Below are 14,694 nucleotides of genomic sequence, written 5' to 3'. Positions count from 1 at the left end.
TGTATGTGTGTGTGTGTGTGTGTGTGTGTGTTTGTGTGTGTGTGTGTGTGTGTGTGTGTGTGTGTGTGTGTGTGTGTGTGTGTGTGTGTGTATGTGTGTGTGTGTGTGTGTGTGTGTGTTTGTGTGTGTGTGTGTGTGTGTACTGAATACTGAATCACATGTGTATATATATAAATAAATATATATATATATATATATATATATATATATATATATATATATATATATATATATATATATATATATATATATATATATATATATATGATCCTAATAAGAGTGTATTAGGAACACACTGGTAGTGTAAAGAGGAGCTGGAGATGCCATGCCAAGTAGTCAGTAAGATAAGCTCTTCTACACCAGACGGGAACAAGATGTTTTGATGCTTAAGCCTCCCACTCCGGGGCTTGAGCCCGGGCCCGCTTACCCCGGAGTGGGGCCCAGGAGCTATGGTAGGCTGACGGTCTGACATGAGGCTGTTAGCCTGTATAGGCCTACTCTTGTAGCCAGGTGTAGGGGTGTTGCGGCCAGGTGTAGGGGGTGTTGTGGCCAGGTGTAGGGGTGTGGTGGCCAGGTGTAGGGGGTTGTGGCCAGGTGTAGGGGGGTTGTGGCCAGGTGTAGAGGTGTTGTGGCCAGGTGTAGAGGTGTTGTGGCCAGGTGTAGGGGGGTTGTGGCCAGGTGTAGAGGTGTTGTGGCCAGGTGTAGAGGTGTTGGGCCAGGTGTAAGGGTGTTGTGGCCAGGTGTAGAGGTGGTGTGGCCAGGTGTAGGGGTGTGGTGGCCAGGTGTAGGGGGTTGTGGCCAGGTGTAGGGGGGTTGTGGCCAGGTGTAGAGGTGTTGTGGCCAGGTGTAGAGGTGTTGTGGCCAGGTGTAGGGGTGTGGTGGCCAGGTGTAGGGGGTTGTGGCCAGGTGTAGAGGTGTTGTGGCCAGGTGTAAGGGTGTTGTGGCCAGGTGTAGAGGTGTTGTAGCCAGGTGTAGGGGTGTTGCAGCCAGGTGTAGGGGTGTGGTGGCCAGGTGTAGGGGTGTGGTGGCCAGGTGTAGGGGGTTGTGGCCAGGTGTAGAGGTGTTGTGGCCAGGTGTAGAGGTGTTGTGGCCAGGTGTAGAGGTGTTGTGGCCAGGTGTAAGGGTGTTGTGGCCAGGTGTAGAGGTGTTGTGGCCAGGTGTAGGGGTGTTGTGGCCAGGTGTAGGGGGGGTTGTGGCCAGGTGTAGGGGTGTTGTGGCCAGGTGTAGTGGTGTTGTGGCCAGGTGTAGGGGTGTTGTGGCCAGGTGTAGGGGGGTTGTGGCCAGGTGTAGGGGTGTTGTGGCCAGGTGTAGGGGGTGTTGTGGCCAGGTGTAGGGGTGTTGTGGCCAGGTGTAGGGGTGTTGTGGCCAGGTGTAGAGGTGTTGTGGCCAGGTGTAGAGGTGTTGTGGCCAGGTGTAGGGGGGTTGTGGCCAGGTGTAGGGGTGTTGTGGCCAGGTGTAGGGGGTGTTGTGGCCAGGTGTAGGGGTGTTGTGGCCAGGTGTAGGGGTGTTGTGGCCAGGTGTAGAGGTGTTGTGGCCAGGTGTAGAGGTGTTGTGGCCAGGTGTAGGGGGGTTGTGGCCAGGTGTAGGGGTGTTGTGGCCAGGTGTAGGGGTGTTTTGGCCAGGTGTAGGGGTGTTGTGGCCAGGTGTAGGGGTGTTTTGGCCAGGTGTAGGGGTGTTGTGGCCAGGTGTAGAGGTGTTGGGCCAGGTGTAAGGGTGTTGTGGCCAGGTGTAGAGGTGGTGTGGCCAGGTGTAGGGGTGTGGTGGCCAGGTGTAGGGGGTTGTGGCCAGGTGTAGGGGGGTTGTGGCCAGGTGTAGAGGTGTTGTGGCCAAGTGTAGAGGTGTTGTGGCCAGGTGTAGGGGTGTGGTGGCCAGGTGTAGGGGGTTGTGGCCAGGTGTAGAGGTGTTGTGGCCAGGTGTAAGGGTGTTGTGGCCAGGTGTAGAGGTGTTGTAGCCAGGTGTAGGGGTGTTGCAGCCAGGTGTAGGGGTGTGGTGGCCAGGTGTAGGGGTGTGGTGGCCAGGTGTAGGGGGTTGTGGCCAGGTGTAGAGGTGTTGTGGCCAGGTGTAGAGGTGTTGTGGCCAGGTGTAGAGGTGTTGTGGCCAGGTGTAAGGATGTTGTGGCCAGGTGTAGAGGTGTTGTGGCCAGGTGTAGAGGTGTTGTGGCCAGGTGTAGGGGGTGTGGTGGCCAGGTGTAGGGGTGTTGTACCTGACACTAGCCACACCTGGCAGTGAACCCAGACACAAACAAGACAAACAAACAAGACAAACATCAGCAGCAACCATCGCTGCCAGCAGGACTTCGCGGGGATTATCACGCGCAGTTCGCGTGCTGGTCACGACGGCAGGAACCAGGCTCGCGGGCGCCCCCCACAGAGAACGACGCCTATCCTACTAGCCCCACCATCAGGCCTATCCTTCCCTCTCAGGCCCCCTTCATTAAGGGGTCCTGAGAAGTCGTCGTGAGGCCAGGACGGTTCTTCAGCGCCTCATATGTGATCAAAACTCATCAATGGGTTCACGCTGAACTTATGTTCAGGAGGACAAGAAGGGGCTCAGGCTTGGTACACCTCCTGAAGAAGGGGGCTCAGGCTTGGTACACCTGCTGAAGAAGGGGGCTCAGGCTTGGTACACCTGCTCAAGAAGGGGGCTCAGGCTTGGTACACCTGCTGAAGAAGGGGGCTCAGGCTTGGTACACCTGCTGAAGAAGGGGGCTCAGGCTTGGTACACCTGCTGAAGAAGGGGGCTCAGGCTTGGTACACCTGCTGAAGAAGGGGGCTCAGGCTTGGTACACCTGCTGAAGAAGGGGGCTCAGGCTTGGTACACCTGCTGAAGAAGGGGGCTCAGGCTTGGTACACCTGCTGAAGAAGGGGGCTCAGGCTTGGTACACCTGCTGAAGAAGGGGGCTCAGGCTTGGTACACCTGCTGAAGAAGGGGGCTCAGGCTTGGTACACCTGCTGAAGAAGGGGGCTCAGGCTTGGTACACCTGCCGAAGAAGGGGGCTCAGGCTTGGTACACCTGCTGAAGAAGGGGGCTCAGGCTTGGTACACCTGCTGAAGAAGGGGGCTCAGGCTTGGTACACCTGCTGAAGAAGGGGGCTCAGGCTTGGTACACCTGCTGAAGAAGGGGGCTCAGGCTTGGTACACCTGCTGAAGAAGGGGGCTCAGGCTTGGTACACCTGCTGAAGAAGGGGGCTCAGGCTTGGTACACCTGCTGAAGAAGGGGGCTCAGGCTTGGTACACCTGCTGAAGAAGGGGGCTCAGGCTTGGTACACCTGCTGAAGAATGGGGCTCAGGCTTGGTACACCTGCTGAAGAAGGGGGCTCAGGCTTGGTACAACTGCTGAAGAAGGGGGCTCAGGTTGTCACCCAGGCAGCAGCTGTCTCGACAATGAGCTCCCTGTCAGGTGTCACAACACGGCGGAGGACAGCGGCAGACGGCGGCGTAGCGGCGGCAGTGGCGGACGGCGGCGTAGCGGCGGCAGCGGCAGTGGCGGACGGCGGCGTAGCGGCGGCAGTGGCGGACGGCGGAACAATCTCACTAATACCGTTGTGCGACAATACCCGCGGCTATTACACTACTATTCCAGTTAGTCACGGACACACTGGTCTACACTGAGGGGGTCACAGGGGGTCCCAGCGTCTGGCCTACACTGAGGGGGTCACAGGGGGTCCCAGCGTCTGGTCTACACTGAGGGTGTCACAGGGGGTCCCAGCGTCTGGTCTACACTGAGGGTGTCACAGGAGGTCCCAGCGTCTGGTCTACACTGAGGGTGTCACAGGGGGTCCCAGCGTCTGGTCTACACTGAGGGTGTCACAGGGGGTCCCAGCGTCTGGTCTACACTGAGGGTGTCACAGGGGGTCCCAGCGTCTTGTCTACACTGAGGGTGTCACAGGGGGTCCCAGCGTCTGGTCTACACTGAGGGGGTTACAGGGAGTCCCACCGTCTGGTCTACACTGAGGGTGTCACAGGGGGTCCCAGCGTCTTGTCTACACTGAGGGTGTCACAGGGGGTCCCAACGTCTGGTCTACACTGAGGGAGTCACAGTGGGTCCCAGCCACAACACTGAGGGGGTCTCCAACAGGATACTGAACAACACGCACGCATGGCGCCCACTAATCACGAGAGAGCTGCCTCTACAGCACCGTTTGGGCACACCTTTCTAAGCAGTTTGATGAGAACTGTGTGATGACGAGTGAGTGGTGTTGGTTAGTGGGAGCGGCCGAGGACGTCAGGTAGTGAGCTGGGCCCCGTCACTCTCGGCCCTCACCGTCACTCTCAGTCCTCACTGTCACTCTCAGTCCTCACCGTCACTCCCGGCCCTCACCGTCACTCTCAGTCCTCACTGTCACTCTCAGTCCTCACCGTCACTCCCGGCCCCTCACCGTCACTCCCGGCCTCTCACCGTCACTCACCACTACGCTAAGTATCTGTGTTTCTCATTCTTAATTGCCGACGTTCACACAAACTTTCCCTGCATTAATATTTGCATTATATATATATATATATATATATATATATATATATATATATATACCTGGTTGATGGGGTTCTGGGAGTTCTTCTACTGCCCAAGCCCGGCCCGAGGCCAGGCTTAACTTGTGAGAGTTTGGTCCACCAGGCTGTTGCTGGGAGCGGCCCGCAGGCCCACATACCCACCACAGCCCGGTTGGTCCGGCACTCCTTGCAGGAAACTATTTAGTTTCTTCTTGAAGATGTCCACGGTTGTTCCGGCAATATTCCTTATGCTCGCTGGGAGGACGTTGAACAACCGCGGACCATCAGAGGTCCGCGGTTGTTCAACGTCCTCCCAGCGACTAAAAGAAATATTGCCGGAACAACCGTGGACATCTTCAAGAGAAAAATTAACTGTTTTCTAAAAGACGTTCCGGACCAACCGGGCTGTGGTGGGTGTGTGGGCCTGCCCACCACCATGTGTGTGTGTAAATCACGACAATTAAAACGTGATATAAAATGTGACAGTGTCAGACCACGGAGGAAGAATTGAAACAGATGTATTAATATACGAAAGTACTTAAGGAAATTCCTGTTTCAATTCTTCCTCCGTGGTCTGACACTGTCTCATATATATATATATATATATATATATATATATATATATATATATATATATATATATATATATATATATATATATATATATATATATATATATATATATATATATGGGATGGGCGGCGGTGTTGGGATGGGCGGCGGCAGGTTAGTGAGGGCGGCGGCAGGTTAGTGAGGGCGGCGGCAGGTTAGTGAGGGCGGCGGCAGGTTAGTGAGGGCGGCGGCAGGTTAGTGAGGGCGGCGGCAGGTTAGTGAGGGCGGCGGCAGGTTAGTGAGGGCGGCGGCAGGTTAGTGAGGGCGGCGGCAGGTTAGTGAGGGCGGCGGCAGGTTAGTGAGGGCGGCGGCAGGTTAGTGAGGGCGGCCGCAGGTTAGTGAGGGCGGCGGCAGGTTAGTGAGGGCGGCGGCAGGTTAGTGAGGGCGACGGCAGGTTAGTGAGGGCGGCCGCAAGTTAGTGAGGGCGGCGGCAGGTTAGTGAGGGCGGCGGCAGGTTAGTGAGGGCGGCCGCAGGTTAGTGACGGCGGCGGCAGGTTAGTGAGGGTGGCGGCAGGTTAGTGAGGGCGGCCGCAGGTTAGTGACGGCGGCGGCAGGTTAGTGACGGCGGCGGCAGGTTAGTGAGGGCGGCCGCAGGTTAGTGAGGGCGGCCACAGGTTAGCGAGGGCGGCCGCAGGTTAGTGAGGGTGGCCGCAGGTTAGTGAGGGCGGCGGCAGGTTAGTGAGGGCGGCGGCAGGTTAGTGAGGGCGGCCGCAGGTTAGCGAGGGCGGCCGCAGGTTAGTGAGGGCGGCCGCAGGTTAGCGAGGGCGGCCGCAGGTTAGTGAGGGCGGCCGCGGGTTAGTGAGGGTGGCCGCAGGTTAGTGAGGGCGGCGGCAGGTTAGTGAGGGCGGCGGCAGGTTAGTGAGGGCAGCCGCAGGTTAGTGAGGGCGTCGGCAGGTTAGTGAGGGCGGCGGCAGGTTAGTGAGGGCGGCGGCAGGTTAGTGAGGGCGGCCGCAGGTTAGCGAGGGCGGCCGCAGGTTAGTGAGGGCGGCCGCAGGTTAGCGAGGGCGGCCGCAGGTTAGTGAGGGCGGCTGCAGGTTAGTGAGGGTGGCCGCAGGTTAGTGAGGGTGGCGGCAGGTTAGTGAGGGCGGCGGCAGGTTAGTGAGGGTGGCCGCAGGTTAGTGAGGGTGGCCGCAGGTTAGTGAGGGCGGCGGCAGGTTAGTGAGGGCGGCGGCAGGTTAATGAGGGCGGCGACAGGTTAGTGAGGGCGGCGGCAGGTTAGTGAGGGCGACGGCAGGTTAGTGAGGGCGGCCGCAAGTTAGTGAGGGCGGCGGCAGGTTAGTGAGGGCGGCGGCAGGTTAGTGAGGGCGGCCGCAGGTTAGTGACGGCGGCGGCAGGTTAGTGAGGGTGGCGGCAGGTTAGTGAGGGCGGCCGCAGGTTAGTGACGGCGGCGGCAGGTTAGTGACGGCGGCGGCAGGTTAGTGAGGGCGGCCGCAGGTTAGTGAGGGCGGCCACAGGTTAGCGAGGGCGGCCGCAGGTTAGTGAGGGTGGCCGCAGGTTAGTGAGGGCGGCGGCAGGTTAGTGAGGGCGGCGGCAGGTTAGTGAGGGCGGCCGCAGGTTAGCGAGGGCGGCCGCAGGTTAGTGAGGGCGGCCGCAGGTTAGCGAGGGCGGCCGCAGGTTAGTGAGGGCGGCCGCGGGTTAGTGAGGGTGGCCGCAGGTTAGTGAGGGCGGCGGCAGGTTAGTGAGGGCGGCGGCAGGTTAGTGAGGGCAGCCGCAGGTTAGTGAGGGCGTCGGCAGGTTAGTGAGGGCGGCGGCAGGTTAGTGAGGGCGGCCGCAGGTTAGCGAGGGCGGCCGCAGGTTAGTGAGCGCGGCCGCAGGTTAGCGAGGGCGGCCGCAGGTTAGTGAGGGCGGCTGCAGGTTAGTGAGGGTGGCCGCAGGTTAGTGAGGGTGGCGGCAGGTTAGTGAGGGCGGCGGCAGGTTAGTGAGGGTGGCCGCAGGTTAGTGAGGGTGGCCGCAGGTTAGTGAGGGCGGCGGCAGGTTAGTGAGGGCGGCGGCAGGTTAATGAGGGCGGCGACAGGTTAGTGAGGGCGGCGGCAGGTTAGCGAGGGCGGCGGCAGGTTAGTGAGGGCGGCCGCAGGTTAGTGAGGGTGGCCGCAGGTTAGCGAGGGTGGCCGCAGGTTAGTGAGGGCGGCGGCAGGTTAGTGAGGGTGGCGGCAGGTTAGCGAGGGTGGCTGCAGGTTAGTGAGGGCGGCGGCAGGTTAGTGAGGGTGGCCGCAGGTTAGCGAGGGTGGCCGCAGGTTAGTGAGGGCGGCGGCAGGTTAGTGAGGGTGGCCGCAGGTTAGTGAGGGTGGCCGCAGGTTAGCGAGGGCGGCCGCAGGTTAGTGAGGGCGGCGGCAGGTTAGCGAGGGTGGCCGCAGGTTAGTAAGGGTGGCGGCAGGTTAGTGAGGGCTGCGGCAGGTTAGCGAGGGCGGCCGCAGGTTAGCGAGGGCGGCGGCAGGTTAGTGAGGGCGGTGGCAGGTTAGTGAGGGCGGCTGTAGGTTAGTAAGGGTGGCGGCAGGTTAGTAAGGGTGGCGGCAGGTTAGTGAGGGCGGTGGCAGGTTAGCGAGGGCGGCTGCAGGTTAGTAAGGGTGGCGGCAGGTTAGTGAGGGCGGTGGCAGGTTAGTGAGGGCGGCTGCAGGTTAGTAAGGGTGGCGGCAGGTTAGCGAGGGCGGCGGCAGGTTAGCGAGGGCGGCCGCAGGTTAGCGAAGGCGGCGGCAAGTTAGTGAGGGCGGCCGCAGGTTAGCGAGGGCGGCCGCATGTTAGTGAGGGTGGCCGCAGGTTAGTGAAGGCGGCGGCAGGTTAGCGAGGGCGGCGGCAGGTTAGTGAGGGTGGCGGCAGGTTAGTGAGGGCGGCGGCAGGTTAGTGAGGGCGGCGGCAGGTTAGCGAGGGCGGCCGCAGGTTAGCGAGGGCGACGGCAGGTTAGCGAGGGCGGCGGCAGGTTAGTGAGGGCGGCGGCAGGTTAGTGAGGGCGGCGGCAGGTTAGTGAGGGCGGTCGCAGGTTAGTGAGGGCGGCTGCAGGTTAGTGAGGGCGGCGGCAGGTTAGCGAGGGTGGCCGCAGGTTAGTGAGGGTGGCGGCAGGTTAGTGAGGGCGGCCGCAGGTTAGCGAGGGCGGCAGCAGGTTAGCGAGGGCGGCGGCAGGTTAGCGAGGGCGGCGGCAGGTTAGTGAGGGCGGCGGCAGGTTAGTGATGGCGGCCGCAGGTTAGCTAGGGCGGCCGCAGGTTAGCGAGGGTGGCCGCAGGTTAGCAAGGGCGGCGGCAGGTTAGCAAGGGCAGCGGCCGGTTAGTGAGGGTGGCCGCAGGTTAGCGAGGGCGGCGGCCGGTTAATGAGGGCGGCCGCAGGTTAGTGAGGGCGGCCGCAGGTTAGCGAGGGCGGCGGCAGGTTAGTGAGGGTGGCGGCAGGTTAGCAAGGGCGGCGGCAGGTTAGCGAGGGCGGCGGCCAGTTAGTGAGGGCGGCCGCAGGTTAGCGAGGGCGGCCACAGGTTAGCGAGGGCGGCCGCAGGTTAGCGAGGGCGGCGGCCAGTTAGTGAGGGCGGCGACAGGTTATCGAGGGCGACCGCAGGTTAGCGAGGGCGGCGGCAGGTTAGCCAGGGCGGCGAGGACGGAGGAGGCGGGGTGGCAGCTTGGTGGCGGGGGCTGCGGCGGGGTGGTAGGAGTGGCGAGGGCGGTAGCGGGGCGGCAGCAGGGTGGCAGGAGTGGCGAGGACGGCGGGGTGGCGAGGGCGGCGGCGGCGGGGTGGCGAGGGCGGCGGCGGCGGGGTGGCGAGGGCGGCGGCGGCGGGGTGGCGAGGGCGGCAGTAGTGCTGCAGGTCGCGTGCGGCGGCTGTCAGCGAGCCGCCGCTCACCCACGCGACACACCGCGCGCGCCTCACCAAACCACTAACACCAAAATATTATATTACTCACGTCTCGCTCCAGCGTGTTTCTCACGCTCAGCGCTGACCAGAGTGGTCCATCAGTGGTCCACGATGAGTGAAGAAGCCGATGAGTGCGAGCCTCCAGATGAGTGAATCATCACTGCCGCCAGTAATCCCCCGCTCCGCCAACGGTAGCGAAAAGTATCCAAGATTTCCTGGAAATTCGCACCTGAACTTCTCGCATCACGTGAACACGGATGATGTAAAGATAATGTTACAATTCTCCTTCAGTTTACATGAGATTTTATATGTTGCTGTGTTTATACGGGAGCGGTTTACATGGGGAAGCAGGAGAGGTATTTGAGCGCGTGTGTGTGTGCGAGCGTGTGACTGTGTGCGTGTGAGTGTGAGTGCGTGCGTGTGTTACGGGAGGAGGAGGAGGAGGCAGCGGTGGTTCCCCTGAGGTCTGGCGCGTGCATGTCCGCCTCGCCCGCCCTCCACCTCCCTGCTTCATACAAGTCTCTCAGTTCTCCCACAAATATGACGATATACTCCCCAGTACCGTACCGGGAGGTACTGGAACGTCCTGTACCGGGAGGTACTGGAACAGACTCACTCTCCGTGTGTGTACTGGTTTACCCCGCGGCCGGGTAAACCAGTACACACTTCCTGAATTATCATCGCCTGGAGACTATGCTCATCTGATACAAATGTCGCAGGAGATTATGATTGTTAAATGCTGTAAGTTATCATAGTTGAGTGTATGACAACAAAGGTGAGTGTTGGGGCGGTGTATGGCAGCAGCTGCCAGTACAGCGACCACTCTCATACACCGACCATGAGTCACGTCATCGCCTCTCTCCTGCACTTAATAACTGGACGTTACGAGGCTTCCTGAAGACACTCAAGGGTGAGGCCCTTAGCGCTGCCCAACCCAACCATACAACACAACCACTCGGACCATTGTTCTCCTTCCCGCCAGCGACAAACAAGCACCACATTACAGAGACCAGTACACATTCAGTATATAATATTGGAGTGGTACTGGCGGATACCAGGAGGAAGTACTGTAGGGGAAGTGGCGGCGGCGGGGAGTACAGGGATGAATGAAGCCAGACTTACCTGCTAATCTGAGGGCTGACATCCGCTGGAACTCGGGTTCCTGGAGCCACTTCCACATGCGCCGGAAGGTCTCGCGGCCGGACTTAAGCTTGGACCAGGGCTTAGGGTTCCTGAGCAAGTCTGAGAGTGTGCCCTGAGAGCGACACAGCACACGCTGGGCGAAGATTGCTTGCGGGATGGAGTACCGCTTGAGCTCGGCAGAAATGCGTTGTGCCAGCTCTTTGGTGTTAATTTCCTCCACCTCGCCCGCACCCGCTCCCACGCCCACGCTGCCCGCACTCGTAGTGGCCATCTGTGAGGTTTTCATTTGCACTTGAGATCCGCCCACAGAAGCACTGGCCACCGACATGGGTGCTGTGGGTACCATGGCTTGCTGTGCCATAGTTACGGCCATGTGGGCATGTGGGGGGCTCTGAGAGATAGTGGTGGGCATGGTCTGGGTCATGTTGGCCAGCTGGCACCCCAAACTGGCACCGTGCAAAATGGGTTCCTGCTTGATGGGTGGGGGTGACGGGGGCACTTGCAAGTGGTGGTGGGGGCTGTAGTTGGGGCTGTGTGGGGACACTGCCTGGGGTGACAGGGACCCCAGCCCGCTGCCCCCAGAGAGTCCGTTCATGTTGAGGGAGGTGGTAGTGAGTGTGGGCGTGGGCGCCGCGCTGAAGTTTGAGAAAGCTTGTGGGGGTGAGTGTAGCGACACAGGGGGCGACAGTGTGGGCGACTGTGGGGCCGCCAGGGTGGTGCGACTCATATCCTGCCGGGTGTAGGGAGAGTCGTAGCCATTGGGGCTGAGAGACTTCTGTGGGGACGCCAAGCCGTTCTGGTAGGAGTGAGGCGAGAGAGGCGAGTGCTGGTGGCCCAGGTTGAGGCCGAGGCCGTTGTTGGAGGAGTAGTGAGGCGGCGACATGGAGAGTTTGTCGTACTGGTAAGGCGAGCCCATAGACAACATGTTGCCCAACCCGTTGTTCTGCATCACGGTGAAGCTGCCCGACACATTACCCGTGTGGCCGTACGCGAACTTGTCTGACACTGTGCTGATGGGGGGCAGCGGCTGCAGGGGCGTCAGCGTGGCGTAACTGCTCGCTGACGAAGGCGAGAACCCCGGCGGCGACATGCGGCCGTTCATCGACGACAGATTCTGATATATGGGCTCCGGCTGGAGGGATCTGAAGTCCGACGCGTCAATCATGCTTGGTACACTAACCTGACCTTCCCGGGGAGAAAGTTCACTAGGACTCAACAGTCCCGAGTCATGAGAGTCCAACTGAGAGTCCTCGTGCACAACACTAACACTGAGCGGCTCGTCCTTATAGTTCACGTGAGCCGAGGGCGACAGTTCGCTGTCGTCTTCCGGGTGATGGAGGGCTACGGTCTGGGTGTGCAGGATCCGTGGCTGCAGGTCGGGGTCCTCGTCAGGATCGTCAGGGTCGGGGCTGTGGCGGTGAGTGGCGAGGGAGAGCGGCGGGTGGTGCGCGGGGGCGAGGTGGTCCGGGCGCGTGGGCACGTGTCGCGCGACTGAGGCGCGCGTGGGGGTCGACGATGGGTCGTCAGGCTCAGGGGTTGGCGACGGTGGCGATGAGCAGAGTGGCGAGGCAGCGTCAGCCGTGGTCGCGGCAGGCGAGTCAGCAGCTGGCGGACCCGCAGCCCCGCACCCGCCCAGCCCCGGACTCGCGCCGTGCTCCCCCCCGGGCCCCTCGCCTGCCCCGGCCTCGCTCATCTCCTCGCTATAACACCCTCTACACGCACTCCGACACCTTGCTGGCTACACCAAACCAACACCAATACCTTAATCTTGATCCTGGTCACACCCGCCGAGTCCTGGTCAAGCGTAAAGTCACTAAAATTTCACAAGATCACGAGACTTGCCCTTCCACAGACGTCCATGTTTGTATGGCTACACTTCGCGCACCCTAGTACGCAGCCCGGCCGGGGATGTTCGGCCAGGCTCTCTTTGTTTACATGGCTCAAATACAACTTCTAGCAAATTATTCATTACAAAAACAACCATTCGTTGAAGTAGCAACCACTTGTTAGACCCGGGTGTCTACCTCTCAGCACTTACACCACTTTAAACTCTGTCAAAAGGTCCTGAGACGGAAAACTGCGGCCGGCATCGCGCTTCCCGGCCGTTCCAGGCCTGGAATGAGAGGCACTATTCCAGTAGCGTTGGGGGCTGCCATTGTTGGACCTAAGGCGTGTTTAGATGGCAGGGAGCGGCGCAGCGCTGAGAGACGCCGTCGGTAGCCGCAGTCTTCCCAGGACTTCGAGGATCACTTCGGCCGCCGGCCAACTTTTCTGCGGGCCGGAATGTATACAAAGCCACGTGGGGCGAGCACATGGCGCGGCCCTATTGATCTCACCTGTCTTACCCGATAACTTCCTTTCGTCTGATCAATAGCATTTATGTCAACAAACATGATAACACACAATCCGCCAGACTCCACTTGCTCATATAGCACAAGCACTTTGAGGCTGGTGGAGGAGCAGGGTAGGTGAGGAGACTCTAAACGTCGCGGCTCGTCGTACTAGAGAGGCTGGCCTCGTGATGCAACTGTGACTGCGCGGACTGAGGAGGTCAATCGCTTCACCCTCGCTAGTCAATGAGACACCTGTGCTGCCAATCCTCTGCCACACCACACACCTGTCTCCCCACACCACACACCTGTGCCACCAAAACATGTATTCCTCGCGCCATACCGCCCCACAAACGCAAGGGAAGTAGGGAACATGTTGGCAGCGACTTGAGCACAGCTGATCGTATACTGAGCGATGCCGTCCGGGGCCAGGCTCAGTATGACGGCACAGCAGTAGGGATGGGAGGGGGACGGGGCGAGGGTTAGAGACAGGGCGGGGGTTAGGGACGGGGCGGGGGTTAGGGACAGGGCGGGGGATAGAGACGGGGCGGAGGTTAGGGACGGGACGGGGGTTAGGGACGGGGCGGAGGTTAGGGACGGGACGGGGGTTAGGGACGGGGCGGAGGTTAGGGACGGGGCGGGGGTTAGGGACGGGGACGAGGTTAGGGACGGGGCGGGGGTTAGGGACAGGGCGAGGGTTAGGGACGGGGCGGGGGTTAGGGACGGGGCGGGGGTTAGGGACGGGGCGAAGGTTAGGGACGGGGCGGGGGTTAGGGACGGGGCGGGGGTTAGGGACGGGGTGGGGGTTAGGGACGGGGCGGAGGTTAGGGACGGGGCGGGGGTTAGGGACGAGGTGTAGGTTAGGGACGGGGCGGGGGTTAGGGACGGGACGGGGGTTAGGGACGGGGAGGGGGTTAGGGACGGGGCGAGGGTTAGGGACGGGACGGGGGTTAGGAACGGGGCGAGGGTTAGGGACATGGCGAGGGTTAGGGACAGAGCGAGGGTTAGGGACGGGACGGGGGTTAGAGACAGGGCGGGGGTTAGGATGGGGCAAGGGTTAGGGACAGGGCGGGAGTTAGGGACGGGTCGGGGGTTAGGGACGGGGCGGGGGTTAGGGACGGGTCGGGGGTTAGGGACGGGGCGGGGGTTAGGGACGGGGCGGGGGTTAGGGACGTGGCGGGGGTTAGGGACGGGGCGGGGGTTAGGGACGGGGCGGGAGTTAGGGACGGCGCGAGGGTTAGGGACGGGGCGGGGGTTAGGGACGGGGCGGGGGTTAGGGACGGGGCGGGAGTTAGGGACGGGACGGGGGTTAGGGACGGGGCGGGGGTTAGGGACGGGTCGTGGGTTAGGGACGGGGCGGGGGTTAGGGACGGGGCGGGAGTTAGGGACGGGGCGGGGGTTAGGGACGGGGCGGGGGATAGGGACGGGGCGGGAGTTAGGGACGGGACGAGGGATAGGGACGGGGCGGGGGTTAGGGACGGGGCGGGAGTTAGGGACGGGTCGGGGGTTAGGGACGGGGCGGGGGTTAGGGACGGGGCGGGAGTTAGGGACGGGGCGGAGGTTAGGGACGGGTCGGGGGTTAGGGACGGGGCGGGAGTTAGGGACGGGGCGGGGGTTAGGGACAGGGCGGGAGTTAGGGACGGGGCGGGGGTTAGGGACGGGGCGGGTGAGTGTGACACGAGACTGGAGCGGGTAACGAGACTGGAGTGAGAATCATGGCAGGATCCTGGAAACACAAACCGAAACTGTCTCCATTTTCCGCTTGTTACAACTTGTAATAAAGTTGTTACATCTTGGCTTAACGTGTTTATGACGTATTAGAACGTTGTTACAACTTGCTATATTGGTTGTTATAACTGTTTAGGTGTTAAAACTTGTTCGAACGTTGTACCAACGTCGTAGTATCGGTGTGTGTGTTTGGCGGGGCAGGTGTGGGAAACACGGCAGGTGTGGGGTAACGGGGAAGGTGTGGGTAACAGGGCAGTTGTGGGTAAGAGGGCAGGTGTGGGTAACGGTGCAGGTGTGGGTAACAAGGCAGGTGTGGATAACGGGGTTGGTTTGGGTAACGGGGCAGATGTGGGTAACAGGGCAGGTGTGGGTAACGGGACAAGCGTGGGTAACGGGGCCGGTGTGAGTAACGGGGCAGGTGTGGGTAACAGGGATGTTGTGGGTAAGAGGGCAGGTGTGGGTAAAGGTGCAGGTGTGGGTAACAAGGCAGGTGTGGATAACGGGGTTGGTGTGGGTAACGGGGCAGGTGTGGGTAACGGGGCAGGTGTGGGTAACGGGGCAGG

The 14,694-nt window shown here is 61.0% G+C and overlaps 1 protein-coding gene across 1 annotated transcript in view; it reads right to left on the bottom strand.

Moving 5' to 3' along the window:
- Positions 1–12,535, bottom strand: part of LOC123764882 (homeobox protein onecut) — a 472,865-nt gene extending 460,330 nt beyond the window's left edge. The window contains exon 1 of the mRNA XM_069302672.1: positions 10,053–12,535. Coding sequence (XP_069158773.1) covers positions 10,053–11,766 — 1,714 coding nt within the window. The 5' untranslated portion in view covers positions 11,767–12,535. The remainder of the gene's footprint in view (positions 1–10,052) is intronic.
- Positions 12,536–14,694: the final 2,159 nt, after the last annotated feature.

Source organism: Procambarus clarkii, chromosome 48 (genome assembly GCF_040958095.1).
Source record: "Procambarus clarkii isolate CNS0578487 chromosome 48, FALCON_Pclarkii_2.0, whole genome shotgun sequence".
NCBI lineage: Eukaryota > Metazoa > Arthropoda > Malacostraca > Decapoda > Cambaridae > Procambarus > Procambarus clarkii.
Note: the sequence above shows the minus strand (reverse complement) of the source record. Positions and strands in the feature narration are given on the sequence as shown.